Here is a 20,450-nt window from a genome sequence, read left to right as displayed (position 1 = left end):
ACCCTGCAACATCCGACGAGCGTCAGAGCCGGTGTAGTAGGATTCAATCTTATTCCTGTATTGATGCTTTGCCTGTTTGATGGTTCGTCGGAGGGCATAGCTGGATTTCTTAAAAGCGTCCGGGTTAGTGTCCCGCTCCTTGAAAGCGGCAGCTCTAGCCTTTAGCTCAGTGCAGATGTTGCCTGTAATCCATGGCTTCTGGTTGGGATATGTACAGTACGTACGGTAACTGTGGGGACTACGTCGTCAATGCACTTATTAATGAAGCCGGTGACTGATGTCGTAAACTCCGATGCCAGCGGATGAATGCCGGAACATATTCACGTCTGTGCTAGCAAAGCAGTCCTGTAGCTTAGCATTCGTTTCATCGGGCCACTTCCGAATTAAGCGTTTTAATGGTACTTCCTGTTTCTGCTTGTAAACAGGAATTAGGAGGATAGAGTTATGGTCAGATTTGCCAAATGGAGGGTGAGGGAGAGCTTTGTACACATCTCTGTGTGTGGAGTAAAGGTGGTCTTGAGTTTTTTTCCCCCTCTAGTTGCACAGGTGACATGCTGGTAGAAATTAGGTAAAACAGATTTCAATTTTCCTGCATTAAAATCACCGGCCACTAGGAGTGCTGCCTCTGGATGAGTATTTTCTTATTGGCTTATGGCCCTATATAGCTTGTTGAGTGCGGTCTTAGTACCAGCATAGGTTTGTGATGGTAAATAGACAGCTCCGAAAAATATAGATTAACTCTTGGTAAATAGCATGGTTTACAGCTTATCATGAGGTATTCTAATTCAGGCGAGTAGAACCTTGGAGACTTCCTTAATATTAGAGATTGCACACCAGCTGTTAAAAGACACACACCCCCGCCCTTGAGTTTACGAGACGCTGCCGTTCTGTCCTGCCGATGCATAGAAAGCCCCGTTATATTTATATATATTTATGCGAGTGTCAAGGATTTGGGCCTGGTCCGGGTGAGCATTATGTCCTGAATTCTTCAGCCAAATCGAGGTTAGTGACTGCTGTTTTGATGTCCAGAAGCTCTTTTCGGTCATAGGAAACGATGGCGGAAACATTATGTACAACAACAAAAAATTAAGATCAGCACAAACAAAATAGCATAATTGGTCAGGAGGCCATTATATACAATATAAAATGTTCATGCCATTATATACACACTATAAATCCTTCCACATTGGGCTGGTGTTGCTCAGTCAATATTGTAGCACAACATTTGCCTACATGGTGATCTCAGTTTAAACCACACCTCAGTCCCAAACGGTCACCCTCTAGGCCTAGCTGAAGAGAAGCAAATGATTATGACGGAGCAAATTATTGATAGACCCTGAACGCCAACCAAGCTAAGTTTGGAAAGTATTTTCCAAGTGCGAGGGACCTGGCGAGACAGACAGACAGACAGACAGACAGACAGACAGACAGACAGACAGACAGACAGACAGACAGACAGACAGACAGACAGACAGACAGACAGACAGACAGACAGACAGACAGACAGACAGACAGACAGACAGACAGACAGACAGACAGACAGACAGACAGACAGACAGACAGACAGACAGACAGACAGACATATTCCACTCCATCGTCAGCTTGGCAGAGAGCGACACAATAAAGACCTTTTACTGAGTGGTCAGGGAGTTCCCTGTGTGCAAACTCATCCATTCTCTCCCACTCCCTCTCTCCTTCCTTCACGGTTATAAAACAGAAATTTCACCACAGCGCGACGGGGCTAGGAGCCCTGTGGAAGCCCTCCTCACCACCACTCCCTCACACTGCACCGCTCGGCCTGGGGAGAGTCCATTAGCTCAGCCCACTGCCCCCAGAGAAAAGCCACAGTCTTTTACAGGGACAGGGCACTGGGCAAAGCTCTGGCCATAATGCCAGGGGAAAATCTGCTTAAAGGCTCTTCAAAAGAAAAGAGTCAGTTTTGAGAAGAGGCCAGAGGTTGTTGTTTTCAAAGCGGTCATAGCGCAAGTTGTTTATTCTAGTGTTAGAGGTCAACATCAGTGTTAATACAGAGAACCCATGCTATGTTATGTTCACACAGTTGTTGGCGGATGAGTGATATTACAGTGCAAGTCAAGTTTTATAATAAACAAATCTATATTCAGTCATTCATTGTTTGTTTATTTATTGATTTTCAACAAGGGCCTCCCTATCCTCTTCTTCATGGTTTTCTGACAATAGTAAATGGCAGCATGAGACTTCCAAAGTCTCTGAGATTCTAACTTCTTCAAGAGTAGGCAAATTTATCTTTGCTTGTAAAATATTTATTTAACTGACTTGCCTAGTTAAATAAAGGTGAAGAACAAATTCGGGGAACAGTGGGTTAACTGCTTTGTTCAGGGGCAGAATGACAGATTTTTACCTTGTCAGCTCGGGGATTTAATCCAGCAACCTTTCGATTACTGGCCCAATGCTCTAACCACTAGGCTACCTGCCGCCCCTAAATATGACACTTACGAAAGATCTAAATTATTTCCAACTCATCCATATTCTTTTTAAATTTGAGAAAAGGCATTCATCATGTCATTACTAGGGGTCAAGGGGCTTGCTAAACTCATGTTAAAGTGGAATTGATCCAAAATGTGACAATGCAGTCCTTAGCCAAGGCCTGTAACATTAGTAGCAGAACCAATCTGTCTTTGGGTAAGGATTGGACACTAAAAGCCAAACAGTAGTTGCTAAGCAGAATGCAGGGATTTTCTTTTCCATTCACTGACACAGAGAGAGAGACAGAGAGAGAGAGAGAGACAGAGAGAGAGAGACAGAGAGAGACAGAGACAGAGAGAGAGCGAGAGAGAGAGAGAGCACCATAAAACAAGTATCAGGGAACAGAGCATAAATTGTTTGAGCCTGGAGTGCCTCAGTGGCACCACAACAACGGGAGAAAGAGAGAAAACAAACAAAGCCTCTCCACCTCGCCAGCCCCCAACAAGCAGACTCCATGTGCCGCGCATTTTCCCCCAATTAGGAGCAGACGCCGCTGCTGCCCCATGAGCCCCTGGAGCCGGCAGCCGCTCGCGCCGAGACGCGTTTGTTCTGTTGCTCGACCGCTGCCTGGGGAGTGCCGTTAACGCAGCCACAGAGAAGCCACAACAGACATAACACAGCGAGAGAGGAGAACATCCACAACACCCATTAAAAGAGGGAGGGAAATAAATAAAGAAGAAGTGATGATCAAGAGGAGCGTTTTTTACTATTGGATGGGCGCAGTTGGAAACTCCATCACAAGCGACAGCGCCAGAACAATGATCTCCCCACCCCGGCCATGCAGTTCATGGGCCCCACAATAACAACAACAACATAAAGAATCTTCTTGAAGTGGGTTTCATTGTTACTTATCACAAATTGGATTATTGCAGCATTTTCAAATAAATCACTTATGTTGACATTGTAAATCCTGAGAAACAGAGAGGAGCAACAAGTTTGATGCCAAAGGCACGAAGACGCCCTGAATGCAATAAAATAAAAACTGCTGTATCTCCATGGATAACACAAAAAAGCACTACGATAAAAATGAGCAGCTCAAAACATAGGCTAAATCCAGTGATTTGCAAAGAATTTCATAATAACCATATATCATCCTCATCGTAAAACCCCTATTTTTGGGACAGTAAAGTGTTTGATTTACGGACAAATGTAGGACTAAAAGTTGTTTATAAACTATTGCTGATTCCACACTATGTAGTAGATTAAATGAGAGATGTTCTGTGGAATACATGAGCAGTTAGTGGAATGTTTTGTGTTGAACAAAATAAGCCTTTGGCTTGGCTAGATCAGATCTCAGTCAAAACATGTCTTAATCAGCATCTCTCAGTAAAAAGTCTATCCATTAATCATAAGGCATAGTGGTAAAGAGAGCAGCATGGGTGGCATCCTCCCCCCAACACACAACTCACCAAGGCAAGTTAGAAGGGAAAAAAATTGTTGTTTTTACTCTTTCCCACATCACAGAGAGTATTAAAGGATTTTGTTACAGTAGGCTCGTTAAGATAGGCAGAGCAATTTGTGCAAAAAGTGCAAATCCCATTTGAAAACAATAAACATTGTATTAAAGACACTAAAAAGGCTTGGAATAGTTTGCTGCAAATTAAGATTACAACCCGCTTTATGGCCATGTGTGGCTATGGTCCAGAAGTGGCAGAGATTGCCTGTTAACTCTGAACAATAGGCCCTATTTTAGGGACGCATACACCGCCCTCATTACCCACAATTATTTAAAAGGATACATCACAGCCTACTAATGTTTTCCTTTTAATTGGTGCATGGCAACATTGCTGGATCATTTCAGAGCATGAATTAAGATTGAATTCCTGTTTGGGAGATTGTGGGAGGAGGAGAGGAAGGCAGAGAGAGAAGGACGTCGACAGGAGCTGAGAGAGCTGTGGTTTGGGTTGAAATGATTTACGAGAGAAGATAAAGCACAGTGATACTGGACTCCCTGAAGCAGAGGCAGGCCTGGCCTCCCAGCACTCATGTTTTATACTGGCTCCTACAGTACATGTCTCCACAGACACTCAGTTAAAAAGCAACAGGCCCACCTTGAGAGGAGGATGAGAACAGAGGTAGCAGGACAAGGGTGGTCCTCTGGAATTGTCAGGACTAGAGTTGTCACTGTCTTCCTTTGGAAATTGTCTCCAGCAGACACACTGAATTTTATAATTAACTAGCTTGAGGCGATCTGAAGACAATAAAATTACACCACATTAGACGGTAAACTGATATCACAAAGGGTAAATGGGCATGTTTATTAGTCAACTGTCTTGTGTATAGAACAAAATAGATGGGCCTAATTGCCTGTGAACAGTGTGTGTATGCTCACAAGGATGTGTGTAAGTTCATTGGTGTGTCAACATCCATTCATGTCCTGTTCTCTCACTCTACTGTCATCTTTCCCTAAAATGACTCATTTCCATCAGGCAAGTACAAAGGCAGGATTAAGGCATGCCGCCCCGGCCCCACCTCATCCCACAAACACCTTCATCTGAACATTTCACACCCAGAGCCCGTCTGCTTGTTAAGCACTGTGGTGATGCCTGCCGATCGGGGCACAGATATTATCTCTACACAAGCGATGCTCAGATAACATGCTTTTTGCCTTGGTACACAGCCCCTACAGCCCAAACAATCACAAGTCAGGGCCTATTATGTCTACAGTGGCTTGTCAAAAGTGCAGCCAGGGCTCTCTACTTTTCTAACCAGTGAGAGCACAAAGCAAAGAGAGACAGAGTTACAGACAAGAACAGGAAGAGAACGGGAGACAGAGAGAGACAGCGTGCAAGAACGAAAAGGAGACAGAAGGCAGAGGATGCTCAGCAGACCTGGCTACAGTCAAACCCCAGGTCTCGGAGAGAACGCCAGCGAGAGAGGGAAGACAATTAGTGCCAACACTAACATCAGTAATGGCTCCAAAATGGAGTTCACGCGAGCCTGGTGCTACACAGGAGCAGCCAAGAAAACAGACACCCTAAATCAGACAGACCTGAATGGCAACAGAAAAAAGGAAACAAATTCCTGCTTCGGTCAACAGGCTGACTCCAAAACCATCCGGACTGTCAGAGAGCAGGACGGATTTGGGAATGTCTGTAGTCTGCACCGAAGAAATGAAGGAGAAAATTAAATGCTATGGAATACTACATATTCAAAGATCGAGCATCAACAAGGCAAGAGTGTGGCAGACAATCTTACCGAAGCAGTTGTTCCTGTGGGGCACAAACATCTTGCAGGCAGTGGCTATCTGCAGCTCAGCGCTCAATACAGCCTTGATCACCAGGTCCTCCACCTGACTCATCAGCACTGGAAAACACAGAAACAGACAGCAGGGTGACACTCAGTCTGAGACCTGCCATGGGTTAGTCAACTTTACACACAGGACCCTAAAGAACTCTACACTGGACACAAAGTGGCTAGAATATCTCAACATCTTTAACACAATCTGTGGTTACAGGTTGACGTGTAGATTCTGCCCTACTGAGCATTTTGACAGAGAAGGGTGGGGATCTGGGTGTAAGACTGAATCCGGTTCAACTACAGTAACATTTCTTTGACTGTTCATGGACAATAGCATGGACGTTCTGAGCCAGGAGAGGGTGGAGGGGAGGAGGTTCAAAGGAGAGTGAAGAGTTCAGACTACTCACATGTGGTGTCTTTTCCCTCCTGCTTCAAATACCGCAGCATTGCACTCATGCTCCATTTGTTCCCATAATCCTCCACTTCAGGGTCATCACAACTGAAAAGGAAGAAAATAAATATAATGGTCTGGCTTTTTCCAAAACAATTCATGCTACAACGTTGAAAAGATAGTCATTAGAAAACCAAAGTGGGAATCTATCTAGCATCTGAAAATACCATTCAAAAGCCCAAAACACAAAAGGTGTATGATTTGCCGTTTTCCCAATTCTATGCACCATCAATGAGCTACATATTAACTTAGAGATTCCTGAAGGAGAATAGAAAAGTGGTTGTTCCCTGCAGATCCCAGGTTACCTGACATAGTCGCTGCTCTTCTTGTTCACGCTGTAGTTGGTGAGATGCATGAACTGGTTCTTGATGTTCTTTGTGCCACAGTCATACTTCACGGTGGCAAACCTGTAGGCAGAGTTGTGGTTCAATTAAACAATTTCCAAAACCACAACTTACAGAGGATGCACAAAGAGTTACTATACAGTACTTACAGCAATTGATATGATTGACCTTTGACAGCATTAGAGGGTATTTTAGTAAAGGAGAGATGTTCCCCATACTGTACTATGTATTAAAGAGGTTTGGACACCACATGTGGAATATTGAGAATTCCTTGGCATACAGTGAGTACCCGAATCCAGTCAAACCAAATGGAATGTCAAAGATTAAAGTGGTATTCGCGATTCAGCCAGGATTAATTGCCCACCGTTAATAATCAAGCACGGTCTGCGCTAAACAGCAGTGTGCGTTTGTGTTTGCGTGCCTCACGCTGTGCAGCACATCTCTGTCAAGCCCAGCCGAGATGAGCCAATCATTATGCATCATCCACCCATCACTGCCCCCAACCCCACCTGAGCCCAGACGATCTTAATGATGAATGAATACAATATTACAGCTGGCTCCAGGTAAAGAAACAGGAAAATTGTTGATCTAATATGATAATAAGAAAATAACTAAATATTGCAAATAGCATTGCGGCTGTGGGACACTCATTTTTAGTCTGTCACTGCAGATTTACATCTGAGACTCATAAGATAATTACAGCACAATATCATTCATGTTTAATAAATCTGTAAAACAATTTGAAACAGAGTTCTGTCTCCTGCTTATCTGGGTCCAAGTCTGAGCAAAGAGCATTTGATTATCTCATTGGACCATGGAGACAATGGAGAGCTTTGTTTGAAAGCCCCACCAAACCGTACTACTCATCAGTGGCAGATAGAAACGTTTAGACCGCCCTCTACTGGTCATTGTGTCGTAACTTCCTAACTACAGTTGATACTTTTCTTCACTACTTTCATGAGGACAGGAAATAATTCCAAAGGCACTATCCAACATGGACCCTTTTGACCCAATACACACTTCAATGACCTAGCTAATGGAGATTAGATATCCCATACATAATCATTGGTGGCAGGTAGCCTAGCAGTTAAGGGCGTTGGGCCAGTAACCAAAAGGTCGCTGTTTCGAATCCCCAAGCCGACTAGGTGAAAAATATGTCGATGTGCCCTTGAGCAACGCTTTTAACCCTAACTGTTCCTGGATAAGAGCTTCTGCTAAATGATTCAAACGTAACTGGACATTATTTGCATAACACAAAGGAAAGATCCAGTACACAGCTCACCTGGCCAGGCCCTCCTCATAGAGATAGATAGTGAGTGGATCATATGATGTCACCAGCACATACAACCGCACATCAAACTTGAAGTCTGCAAAAAATGTATTAAACATAGATCAAAATTACTGCTTTTCTAACTACTGTCTTCACCTGCATAAGTAACTGATTTGACAACACAAGAAGGGCAAAAACTCACCATCAATCAGTAACGGGTTATTGATGTAGCGAGAAACTAAGATGTTCTCATCCATTGGAATCTGGGTGGGCTTTGTAGGATAAGGATCATATGTTAGGCTAAATAACACGTCAATCATTAGATTACACATACAGTGAGCTCAAAGCATTTGACAGTGACACACTGAAATTATAAAATGACTATGGAGGTTAAAGTGCAGACTGTCAGCTTTAATGAGGGTATTTTCATCAATATAGGGTGAACCGTTTAGAAATTACAGCACTTTTTGTACATAAGTCCCCCCCATTTTAGGGGACCAAAGGTATAGGGACAAATTCCCTTATATGTGTATTAAAGTACTCAAAAGTTAAGTATTTGGTCCCATATTCCTAGCACGCAATGATTACATCAAGCTTGTGACTCTACAAACTTGTTGGATGCATTGCTCTTCGTTTTGGTTGTGTTTCAGATTATTTTGTGCCCAATAGAAATGAAGGGTAAATAATGTATTGTGTCATTTTGGAGTCAGTTTTATCGTAAATAAGAATAGAATATGTTTCTAAACATGCTGCCATGACTCCTGAGAGTCCTGAATGAATCGTGAATAATGATGAGAGAGAAAGTTAGACAAAGATGCACAAACATCATACCCCCAAGACATGCTAACCGCTCACCAATACAGAGGTTAGCATTTTTGGGGGGGTATGATATTTGTGCGGCTGTAGCTTTCTCACTCATCATTCACGATTCATTCAGGAGTACAGAGCCAAAGTACAGAACCAAAACAAAAACATTTGTCACTGTTCCAATACTTTTGGAGCTCACTGTATAATGCACCAGGTCCAGTACGATCAAGTCAGACACATGAAATTGGCCATCCAAAGAGAAAACCCATCCTGTACAGCAGTCTATCAGAGGAGCGGGGTCATTTATGAGTATGAAATGTGTTGCAGGTGGTGAAACCGAGAGGGTTGAGGGAGGTGGAGAGCTACTATCCGTCGGGCTGGCTACAGTTCAGAGAAAACCCCCAAAATGAACATCCTTCTTTCTAAATATCACCCTGACATTCTTTCCACTGTTTCATAAAAATACCCCAGAAGAAAAAGCATGTTTATAGGTTGTCCAAGTCAGAGAACCTTCTGGAGCTCTTCCAAAGCCTTGAAGTGTGTGATTTACTCAGTGCTTAATGTCTATGACACACATTGTTTTATACTTAATTTTTCAACAGAATCCACCCCCTCCCACAAGTAACTGCCATATTGTTTCATTTACAACCAGAGATCCCTCAGGCCTTTATCCCCGAGTAGCCTTAAGGTGAGTGTATCTACACTGTACAGTGCATTCAGACACTATTCAGAACCCTTTACTTTGTCACGTTACAGCCTTATTCTAAAATGTATTAAATAAATAAAAAATCCTCCACATTCTACACACAATAACCCATAATGACGAAGTGAAATAAGGTTCATACATTTTTTTGCAAATCTATTAAAAAGAAAAAACAGAAATACCTTAATTACATAGGTATTCAGACCCTTTGCTATCAGACTCGAAATTGAGCTCCTGTTTCCCTTGATCATCCTTGAGATGTTTCTACAACTTGATTGGAGTCCACCTGTGGTAAATTCAATTGATTGGACATGATTTGGAAAGGCACACACCTGTCTATAAGGTCCCACAGTTGACAGTGCACGTCAGAGCAAAAACCAAGCCATGAGGTGCAAGGAATTGTCTGTAAAGCGCCAAGACAGGATTGTGTCGTGGCACAGATCCGGGGAAGGGTACCAAAATATTTCTGCAGCATTGAAGGTCCCCACAGACACAGTGGCCTCCATCATTCTTTAATGGAAGATGTCTGGAACCACCAAGACTCTTCCTAGAGCGGGCCCCCCATCCAAACTGAGCAATCGGGGGAGAAGGGCCTTGGTCAGGGAGGTGACCAAGAACCTGATGGTCATTCTGACAGAGCTCTAGAGTTCCTCTGTGGAGATGGGAGAACCTTCCAGAAAGACAACCATCGCTGCAGTACTCCACCAATCAGGCCTTTATGGTAGAGTGGCCAGACCAAAGACACTCCTCAGCAAAAAGGCACATGACAGCCCGCTTTGAGTTCACCAAAAGGCACCGAATGACTCTCAGACCATGAGCAACAAGATTCTCTGGTCTGATGAAACCAAGATTGAACTCTTTGGCCTGAATGCCAAGCGTCACGTCTGGAGGAAACCTGGTACCATCCCTAAGGTGAAGCATGGTGGTGGCAACATCATACTGTGGGGGGATGTTTTTCAGCAGCAGGGACTGAGAGACAAGTCTCTGAATGTCCTTGAGTGTCCCAGCCAGAGCCCGGACTTGAACGAATACCTCTGGAGAGACCTGAAAATAGCTGTACAGCGATGCTCCCCATCCAACCTGACAGAGCTTGAAAGGATCTGCAGAGAATAATGGGAAAAACTCCCCAAATACAGGGGTGCCAAGATTGTAAGCATCATCCCAAAGAAGACTTGATGCTGTAATCGCTGCCAAAGGTGCTTCAACAAAGTACTGAGTAAAGGGTCTGAATACTTATGTAAATATTATATTTCCGTTTTTAGTTTTAATAAATTAGCAAACATTTCTAAAAACCTGTTTTTGCTTTGACATTATGTAGATTGATGAGGGGGAAAAAACAATTTAATCAATTTTGGAATAAGGCTGTAAAGTAACAAAATGTGGAAAAAGTCAAGGGGTCTGAATACATTCCGAAGGCACTGTATATACACAAAAGCATGTGGACACCCCTTCAGCCACACCCGTTGCTGACAGGTGTATAAAATAGAGCACACAGTCATGCAATCTCCATAGACAAACATTGACAGTAGAATGGCCTTACTGAAGAGCTCAGTGACTTAACGTGGCACCGTCATAGGATGCCACCTTTCCAAAAAGTCAGTTCGTCAAATTTCTGCCCTCATAGAGCTTCATGAAATGGGTTTCCATGGCCGAGCAGCCGCACACAAGCCTAAGATCACCATGCACAATGCCAAGCGTCAGCTGGAGTGGTGTAAAGCCAGCCGCCATTGGACTCAGTGAAAACGCGTTCTCTGGAGTGATGAGTCACGCTTCACCATCTGGCAGTCCAACGGACGAATCGGGGTTTGGACGGTGGCCAGGAGAACACTTCCTGCCCCAATGCATAGTGCCAACTGTCAAGTTTAGTGGAAGAGGAATAATGGTCTGGGGCTGTTTTTCATGGTTAGGGCTAGGCCCCTTAGTTTTAGTGAATGTGAATCTTAACGCTACAGCATATAATAACATTCTAGACGATTCTGTACTTCCAACTTTGTGGCAACAGTTTGGGGAAGGCCCTTTCCGGTTTCAGCATTACAATGCCCCCGTGCACAAAGCCGAGGTCCACACAGAAATGGTTTGACGAGATCGGTGTGGAAGAACTTCACTTGCCTGCACAGAGCCCTGACGTCAACCACATCGAACACCTTTGGGATGAATTGGAACGCCGACTGCAAGCCAGACCTAATCGCCCAACATCAGTGCCAACCTCACTAATGCTCGTGGCTGTATCCACATAATGTGTTATACACTAAATGACCAAAAGTAACACTTTAACAGTGCATTGTTCTTCCTATGGTCTATCCCTTACATTGCTGACCAGGTAGATCCCTCGTCCTCTTGAAGATGCGACTGGCTTTATGATCCAGGGGCCCTGGTCCTTGACGAAAGAACCTGGGATGAGGCAGAGAAGACAGGGAAGAGTGGTGTGCTGTGAGAAAGACTAGCGGAGAAACATGGTGGCTTATTGTGTTTACAGTAATGACAGTCAATAGATGTTAACAGACAAGCAGGACTTACTACAGAACTCCTGGTACTCTGAGGGAAGCACAAAGGTCTGAGGGACGATGTGGAAGTTTTTAAAGCCGTGAGACTGCTGCATCCGCTGGATGTTTTTATACAGCCGATCTTTGCGCGTCAGTTCATATGACCTGGAAATGAACAGGGCCATTGACCTTTCAGCTTGAAATGCTTGAGTTCTCTACTGCTTGGATGCTGATAGAAATAAGAGCTTGTACAAACACAATGGCAACAAGACTACTCTGCATGACAGTTTGTTTCATTTCATGTTTTAGAAAGGCACTGGTTCAAACAAAATGTTATTTCCTGTGAAAGCCAATAAACACAAGGTCGACTTCAAGGGGCTTAAACAAAGAAGTTGGACACAGTCATACAGTTGGACACACAGTCATACCTGGGAAAGTGGTTGACCTTCTGGAAGTCTTGAAGGCTGCGTAGGAGGTAAGGCTTGAGGTGAGACCCCGTCCACATGAGGTTGAAGTCATTACTGTTTGGATGGATCTGAAAAACAGACCTTCCAGTCAAGCTCAGATCTCAACGTTATGTACTTCAGACGATTCAGAGGCAGTACTCACAGTAAGACCAAACTATATGCAACGGCAGGGGAAATCGTTAGGAAAATTAAAGGACATCATAACAGGAAAAATATAGCCTTGGTGCAAACACAAGGTTTGCACAGTTACTGTTGATAACCACAGTTACTGTTTTATATACATCACATCTGACGATATACAGCCACTAATCTCTACCTTCAGATCATCTCAAAGGGAAGCCAGCTCACCAGCTATTTTAATCACAATCATATTAATTTATATCTGTTTTGTTTTATTCGTACCCTTCTGCGCTCCTTTGTGAAGAGGCAGGTTTGACATGGGCCAGCACTAACTGCTATGAGAAAGACAGATGTTTGCAATAGAGGGTTATTAAACTTTGGCTCTGGGATGATGTGGCAGACACTAGCATGTCTTTGATGATGGGTTTAGTGGGAGTCAAGTGGCATTGAAGTGAAAAAAAATAAAAAATTAATAGTAAGTGCTTGGATGAAGCAATAATGGGGAGTGTGCTCTCTTGTGAAACAGGATTAACGCTATACTGGGCCAACTTTGTCTGTGCGTGCATTTCCAGGCTTCGACATAGACTGTCAGTCAGGAAAAAACAGACCTATCCCCTTACAACGCATGACAGAGAGGAACATACAGTACCAGTCAAAAGTTTGGACACACCAACTCATTCAAGGGTTTTTCTTAATTTTTACTATTTTCTACATTGTAGAATAATAGAAAAGACATACAAACTAATGAAATAAAACATATTGAATCATGTAGTAACCAAAGGTGTTAAACAAATCAAAATATGTTATATTTGAGATTCTTCAAAGTAGCCTTGATGACAGTTTTGCACAATCTTGACCAGCTTCATGAGGTAGACACCTGGAATGCATTTCAATTAACAGGAGTGCCTTGTTAAAAGTTAAATAGTGGAATTTCTTTCCTTTGAGCCAATCAGTTGTGTTGTGAATGCACCAATTTGTAAGTCGCTCTGGATAAGAGCGTCTGCTAAATGACATAAATGTAAATGTTGTGAAAAGGTAGGGGTGGTATACAGAAGATAGCCCTATTTGGTAAAAAAACAAGTCCATATTATGGCAAGAACAGCTCAAATAAGCAAAGAGAAATGACAGTCCATCAATACTTTAAGGTCAGTCAATTCGGAAAATGTCAAGAACTTTGAAAGGTTCTTCAAGTGCAGTCGCAAAAACCATCCAGCGCTTTGATGAAACTGGCTCGCATGAGGACCGCCACAGGAATGAAAGACCCAGAGTTACCTCTGCTGCAGAGGATAAGGTCATTAGAGTTACCAGCCTCAGAAATTGCAGCCTAAATAAATGCTTCACAGAGTTCAAGAAACAGACACGTCTCAACATCGACTGTTCAGAGGAGACTGCGTGAATAAGGCCTTCATGGTCAAATTGCTGCAAAGAAACCACTCCTAAAGGATACCAATAAGAAGAGACTTGTTTGGGCCAAGAAACACAAGCAATGGACATTAGACCGGTGGAAATCTGTCCTTTGGTCGGATGCAAGAATTTTGGTTCCAACCGACGTGTCTTTGTGAGACGCAGAGTAGGTGAACGAATGATCTCCGCATGTGTGGTTCCCACCGTGAAGCATGGAGGAGGTGTGGTGGTGTCGGGGTGCTTTGCTGGTGACACTGTCGGTGATTTATTTTGAATTCAAGGCACACTTAACCAGCATGGCTATCACAGCATTCTGCAGCAATACACCATCCCATCTGGTTTGCGCTTAGTGGGACTATCATTTATTTTTCAACAGGACAATGACCCAACACACCTCCAGGCTGTGTAAGGGCTATCTGACCAAGAAGGAGAGTGATGCGTGCTGCATCAGATGACCTGGCCTCCACAATCACCCAACCTCAACCATATTGAGATGGTTTGGGATTTGTTGGACCGCAGAGTGAAGGAAAAGCAGTGCTCAGCATATGTGGGAACTACTTCAAGACTGTTGGAAAAGCATTCCAGGTGAAGATGGATGAGAGAATTCCAAGAGTGTGCAAAGCTGTCATCAAGGCAAAGGGTGGCTGCTTTGAAGAAGATAAAATATATTTTGATTTGTGTAACACTTTTTTTATGTAGAAAAATAGTCAAAATAAAGAAAATGTAGGTGTGTTCAAACTTTTGACTGGTACTGTATGTGCAAGTGAATCAGAATGAGATTTCATGTAATACCTCATGGAATCCATGAGTGGTCAGTAAGCCACGAACCAGCCGGCTCTCCGTGCGCACAATCTTGAAGGCCAGGTTGTACCGTTCTAAAGACAAAATATGAACATAACATTATCATTCAACAGAAATTAAAGGATTGGGCCAGGATATGAATTCAACAGAATTCTATACTCTCATATCTTTAGAATGTTTCTTATGGACATCGTACCTCCAACAGAACGGATGTTTCCATCTTTAGAGACGATGGCTTCAGCAAAGAACACCAGGACTGGGATCTTCCTGCTGAGGCCACTCCAGGCAATGCAAGGATGGTCCCTGATGAGACAGAGAAAAACAGATCAATAAAGTATTATTCTTACATTGAGAGGGTCATGCAGGGTCAAGCTACTCAAGAGTAGAGTTTATACTTTAAGCTCAAAAAATAAAATATGGGTGACAAAATACCCATATAAAGTCCAATAAAACAAGAACCTAAATGAGAGGGAAGAGTATCTAAAACACAGCATACCATTAGCCTAAAGCTGTAAACCCTTTCCAACATGTCTTTAATGTCTCTTTATGTTGAGTTTAGAGTCCTGATGATGCTACCCTTAGTGTGGTGGAATGCAATCTGACAAGGTGTTTACATTAGCGGAGCAGAGAGTGGTCGAGCCACACACAGGCTCATGGATACTGAACAATAACAAACCTGTCAAGTAATCAACACTCTGGTAACATTGCACTGAAAATATCTGATAGGTTGGTTGTGTCTGGTTCTATCAGTGACCATGGTGGAGATAAGGGCCTCTTTACACGACACATACTAGTCCCAGGAAATATATTTTTGTAGTGTAAAGAGTCGGATCTAGATTCAAATCTCTCTGAGAGACGTTTCTCCAACTACCACCGGAGATAGTGTGGGACACATCTACACCACTGAGTGCTATAGTGTAACGAAAATTGCTGTCCCACAACACATGTCCCTGCAAAGATTACCTTAATACCAGTACAGTATTTTTGGTCTGTTAGCCAAAACCTGTAGGATGTTATTATGCCTGTGTAGAAGACTGGGTTACACAGTGATTTGTCTACATCACAGGAGCTTTACAACAGCAGTATGCTCAGTCTCCTCCAAGGTGCAAGGAATTCAGAGAACTTCATTTAGGTTCTGCTTCCTTTTTTCAGTAAAAGGCTTTTAAAACATCCACACATTTCTGAATCGTTGCATTAATCAAGTGCGCAACATTATGTGCAATATGATTTAGATGAGAACCTCCTGTATATCAGTTTGAATTGCTATCTTTATTTTGTTTGTCTATATACTATTTTATTATGGAATGCTAATAGGTACACACAAAGCAGGAATGTGGCTTCGGCCACACTACATCCAAGGATAAAGTAAGGATAGTGTAAACAGAAAAGTTGCAAATCTGATGTTGAAGAGCGATAAATCTTACTACACATATTCTACTAATGTAAATCCACACTTAAGATGGCCTGCTGCTGGAGAAGAACTATCAGACTTGACCATTCTAGATAAGGTTGGGCGCGGTAGTAAACAATACCTGCTCCTGGCTCAGGTATTTAGGCATGTCAGACAAAACTGTGCCACTATAGTGAGCTTTAATGAGATGTAATAGTTAGGCTTGTGCCCTGCAGCATCACCACCAGTAATAAACCAGTATCTACCTAATATAGGCTCAGGTCATAGATGTCAAGCTCAGTCCAATATTAAGCAAGCAGTGCCTAATTATGTAGGCCTATTGCATGTCTTGAGGGAGATTTGTCTGGCACTCAAGACACTTTACTTAAATAATACATTTTAGTCTCTGATGACCAGGTCTGAGATAGGACTATTCTATACATTTTTTACAGATTACATTACAGCTGTATGAGAATGAGCTAAGGTGCATTTGCAGATTAATTAGTTGCTAAAGAGTTTAGTAGCCTAATGAAATTTGAATTCAGGACTAGATGAAGACAAGACCGTGAACATCTTGGACTCTTCTGCTGTGGTAGTACATGTTCTACTTAAGGACATACTTGAGGTGCCAGGCTATTTACGTGCCAAATTGATCACATTTATAGACACCAAATAAGCCAGGCTTAATTTAGATTGCACGGTAAGCTCTAGTTAAGTTTAACCACATATCGACACTTTATACAGTATATTTAGATCATACAGGGATCTGTTCTTACAGTGTTTATTATTGTTGCATATAATTACATACTAGAACTCTTTGAATTGAATCTCTGTGGTGGCAATGAGTTTAAACATTATCTGTGTATTTTTCTGTGTTACTTAGCACACTAATGTTGCTTTCTACAACTAGAAGGAAATGTAACAAAACCATTAGAAACACTTAATCAGAACAGCCACTTACTCTTGCTCGTCCTCTGAGGAGGACTCTGAATCCTCTTTATCCCGGATCACAGTTGGCATTTCCACCACAGTGAAGGGGGAAGTACCTCCTGATTAAATCTGCTTTGAGTCAGGTATCTGGGGTTATGACTGTGGGCATCTCCAACTCTCACCGTCTACTGTTGAAATATCAGTCCAGTTAAAACACAGCATTTTCATACTGAAGAAATACACTGCTGTCTGCAATTGAGTTAAGTTATATATCATTAATAACCATGCATAAATTAATATTATGAGTCCATATTAGCACTGCCCAGAAACAAGCTGAATCATAGACCGTGAAACACCTAGCCCTAACAATGTCAAATATTTTGTGTTGCTATTACAGCTAACGCTAGCTATGTTATAAAGATATTACTAGCTCATGATACCAGCCAGCTAGGAACTTTCTGCAACATCTGAGATTGGTTAGCTACTTAGCTAGATAGCTAAATTAGGTAATAAGGTTGGCACATTAGCTACCTAGCTTTACTGTGTTTTGTAATACAAACTATATGTTTCATTGAGAGAGCAAGCTAACATTCAGGTTATAAATCATGACAGCCGTCAAACTACCATATAAACATACCCAACTCTTTAGCATAGGATAAACTTCTGTATTCGAAGAACCACAGTTAGCTAGCTAGCCATCATAAAAAGTCTTCCTGTAGCTAGCCTATTTGTAACTACAACAACTGACTGGCAACCAATGAAGAGAGCATGCGCACTGTCCTCAAGCACGTGACCTTTTTGGCCACACAACTTCCAATTTGTGATGAATTTCTATAATTCCAAATATGCATAATAAAATAAGAATTCCAATGTTTTTATTGAGGGATAAAAACGGACTTGGGCATTCCAATGCCTGCAATGTACTACTGAATCGGTGCATTTGGTCAGAGAATGTCACGCAGGGAATGCTTTGGAATATTCAAGACGAATTACATTGTCTAGCATAGTATTAAAACAATTGTTAAAGTAATATAACAGATTTTTGGTGTTTTAATTTGTATAGTAGGAATGTAAATCGTCGCCACTCCGTCTCCTGTGACCGGGAGCACCACGAGAGCTAAATCAATCGTGCACACAGTCGCAACTAAGATTTGTGTTGTAATGATTGGTGGAATGAGCGAAATAAGGCGGAACCTAAAAGCACGTTACCAGTCGAACGACCCATTGTGATGAATGGGACGATGATGAAGCCATCTTTTGAGCTCTATAATTGGCCAAATTGAATGTCCATATCAGCTAGTTATTGAGCGACAATACAATAGCGAGATTCACACGGTAGTCTCAATCTCCAAACATTAGCTATGTTTTTACAGACATGTTGACATTATATGCCTATTGATTTCGACTCGCCGATCACTGTCGTATCAGGGTATGCCCCAGGTATAAACTACATCTTAGAAGGTAAGTTAGACACATACATAATTTCGTTTGTATCGAGCTAGCAATGATGGTTGCTGTTGTAGCTAACGTTAGCTATAGTACCTACGATCATGGTGGTTCTTGCAACCTGACAGGTACTGTAGCATTCATCTGAGCTGCAACAAGCAGAATGAAGCTGTTATTTTCTTGTTCGTTTTTGCAAAGTGCTGTGCTGTCTGCCCCTTACTCTCAGCCAATGTGTCTGGCAGGTGCATCCCACAGAAGGCAAGGATGAGTCGTTTTCTGAATGTTCTGCGGAGTTGGTTGGTCATGGTGTCTGTCATTGCCATGGGAAACACCATCCAGAGTTTCAGAGATCACAGCTTCCTCTCTGAGAAACTCTACACAGGGACACCAGAGTTTGGTGAGTAGTTTCTACACGGGATTGCAACACTCTCTAAAGCAGGCCATGATAGATCTTACCGTGCAAGGGTGGGTGTGGGTGCAGGATTTTGTTCCAACCTGTAGGATGTTATTATGCCTGTGTAGAAGACTGGGTTACACATTGATTTGTCTACATCACAGGAGCTTTACAACAGCAGTATGCTCAGTCTCCTCCCAGGTGCAAGGAATTCAGAGAACTTCATGTAGGTTCTGCATCCTTTTTACAGTAAATGGCCTCCAAGCAAGAACATTTGGAATCTGGACATTGTTGTCGTCAATTATCCGCTGCGCGTGTGCCATAGACATTCAGAACAAAACGTAAGATGTCCTGCATCCCTGCACGGTTGTCTGTTCATGCAACAGTGAGTGCATAAACTGTGATTAGTGTTCTGTGGGAGTTATCTTAAATAGTTATTGTCTCCTCTTCATGTAGGCTCTATCACATCACCCTGTGGACATTTGTACTGGCTCTGGGACACTTCCTGTCTGAAGCCTTCATCTACAAAACGGCACCTCTGACCATTGGCGTTATGGCACCTCTCATTGTGGCGAGTAAGTACTGCAGCTCTATAATCCCATCTGATCAAATAGTGAGCTTGTTTTGGTAACCAGTAACAACAGTATTAACAAATCATCAAACTACCAGGTACATAAGGTGCATCGCTCAACTAAATGTTTCGTCTGATGGAACTTGCTCAGAGCTTGTGCAGCTGGTGTCTGTTATTGCAGAGTAAACCCATTGCATCCTCTCACCTCTCCAGGTTTCTCTATTGTGGGAATGCTGATTGGGTACCAGTGTGTTCCAGAGCATCAGGAAGAGGTGGGTGCACGGCAGAAGAAGCGGAACTGATTCCAAGCAGCAGAAAACTGTTTTAGCCCACCTCTAGAGAAAGCTGTGGGATAATCTACTGCTTATTGCCTTGAAGAATGAGTGGTATATTTATTATACTGTATGTACACAAAGACAAGAGTCCAATATGTGTAAACTTTTTTTAAGACGGGCTATGCAATAAGGGGGATTTATTTTGCAGGTGACTCGTTCCTGTGCTTCGTGATATGTACATGTGCTACAATATACTATGGTTTTTATGGCTACAGCTGTTTCACTCTTACACTGAAAATTGAACAGTGATTGTCAATCAATGTTTCATGATGTACAATAATAATGTAGAGGTTTATGTATTAATTATGGTTTGATTGTGTGATAGAGCTTGTGACTGTGGATTTTGACATCTGTCATTCACAGTACTTTAATGGAGGATCTCAACATTGGGCCTTTTGTCTTGCTTTCTAAACTGCTCTGAGTGATAGTGAGTGATTTCTGTATGTTACTGGATTGTGTCTGTGGTGTAACATGTCCATGAATAAAATAACAGAGCATTTTTCTCAATTAAAAAAATAAAATAAATTTTAGTTCACCAGATTACCAGGTGCAATTGTTCACAGTATCTGAGAATTTGTCCAAACAGTTTTACAATACTATAATTATGTTCTTCATTACAGAGTATGACAAGCATTTTAAAATTGCATCACCATTTGTACAGTACCAGTCAAAAGTTTGGACACCAACTCATTCAAGGGTTCTTGTTTATTTGTACTATTTTCTACATTGCTGAATAATAGTGAAGACATCAACACTATGAAATAACACATGGACAGGGTTTTTATTTAT

At 42.3% G+C, this 20,450-nt stretch overlaps 2 protein-coding genes across 8 annotated transcripts in view; one reads left to right on the top strand and one right to left on the bottom strand.

The window, feature by feature from the left end:
- ttll5 (tubulin tyrosine ligase-like family, member 5) overlaps positions 1–17,688 on the bottom strand; it is a 100,797-nt gene extending 83,109 nt beyond the window's left edge. For 4 of the 7 annotated variants that reach the window (XM_029730223.1, XM_029730226.1, XM_029730228.1 and 1 more), the window contains exons 1-12: positions 17,553–17,687; positions 16,947–17,103; positions 14,792–14,898; positions 14,587–14,669; positions 12,232–12,338; positions 11,838–11,968; positions 11,629–11,711; positions 8,013–8,082; positions 7,823–7,907; positions 6,502–6,603; positions 6,153–6,244; positions 5,704–5,811 (exon numbers count right to left, since the gene is read on the bottom strand). In XM_029730223.1, coding sequence (XP_029586083.1) covers positions 5,704–5,811; positions 6,153–6,244; positions 6,502–6,603; positions 7,823–7,907; positions 8,013–8,082; positions 11,629–11,711; positions 11,838–11,968; positions 12,232–12,338; positions 14,587–14,669; positions 14,792–14,898; positions 16,947–17,005 — 1,027 coding nt within the window. In that variant the 5' untranslated portion in view covers positions 17,006–17,103; positions 17,553–17,687. Of the gene's footprint in view, positions 1–5,703; positions 5,812–6,152; positions 6,245–6,501; positions 6,604–7,822; positions 7,908–8,012; positions 8,083–11,628; positions 11,712–11,837; positions 11,969–12,231; positions 12,339–14,586; positions 14,670–14,791; positions 14,899–16,946; positions 17,104–17,552 lie in introns of all 7 variants that reach the window. The other 3 variants (XM_029730227.1, XM_029730225.1, XM_029730224.1) reach the window with 3 other exon arrangements.
- Positions 17,689–18,205: 517 nt separating this feature from the next.
- erg28 (ergosterol biosynthesis 28 homolog) lies at positions 18,206–20,201 on the top strand. Its single transcript, XM_029730235.1, has 5 exons — positions 18,206–18,376; positions 18,604–18,758; positions 19,006–19,096; positions 19,212–19,330; positions 19,540–20,201. Exons 2-5 carry the CDS (start codon positions 18,626–18,628, stop codon positions 19,626–19,628), a joined length of 432 nt encoding a protein of 143 aa, XP_029586095.1. The 5' UTR covers positions 18,206–18,376; positions 18,604–18,625; the 3' UTR covers positions 19,629–20,201.
- The last annotated feature ends 249 nt before the right edge of the window (positions 20,202–20,450 follow it).

Source organism: Salmo trutta, chromosome 33 (assembly GCF_901001165.1).
Source record: "Salmo trutta chromosome 33, fSalTru1.1, whole genome shotgun sequence".
Taxonomy (NCBI): Eukaryota; Metazoa; Chordata; class Actinopteri; order Salmoniformes; family Salmonidae; genus Salmo; species Salmo trutta.
This window is presented reverse-complemented; position numbering and strand designations above follow the sequence as displayed.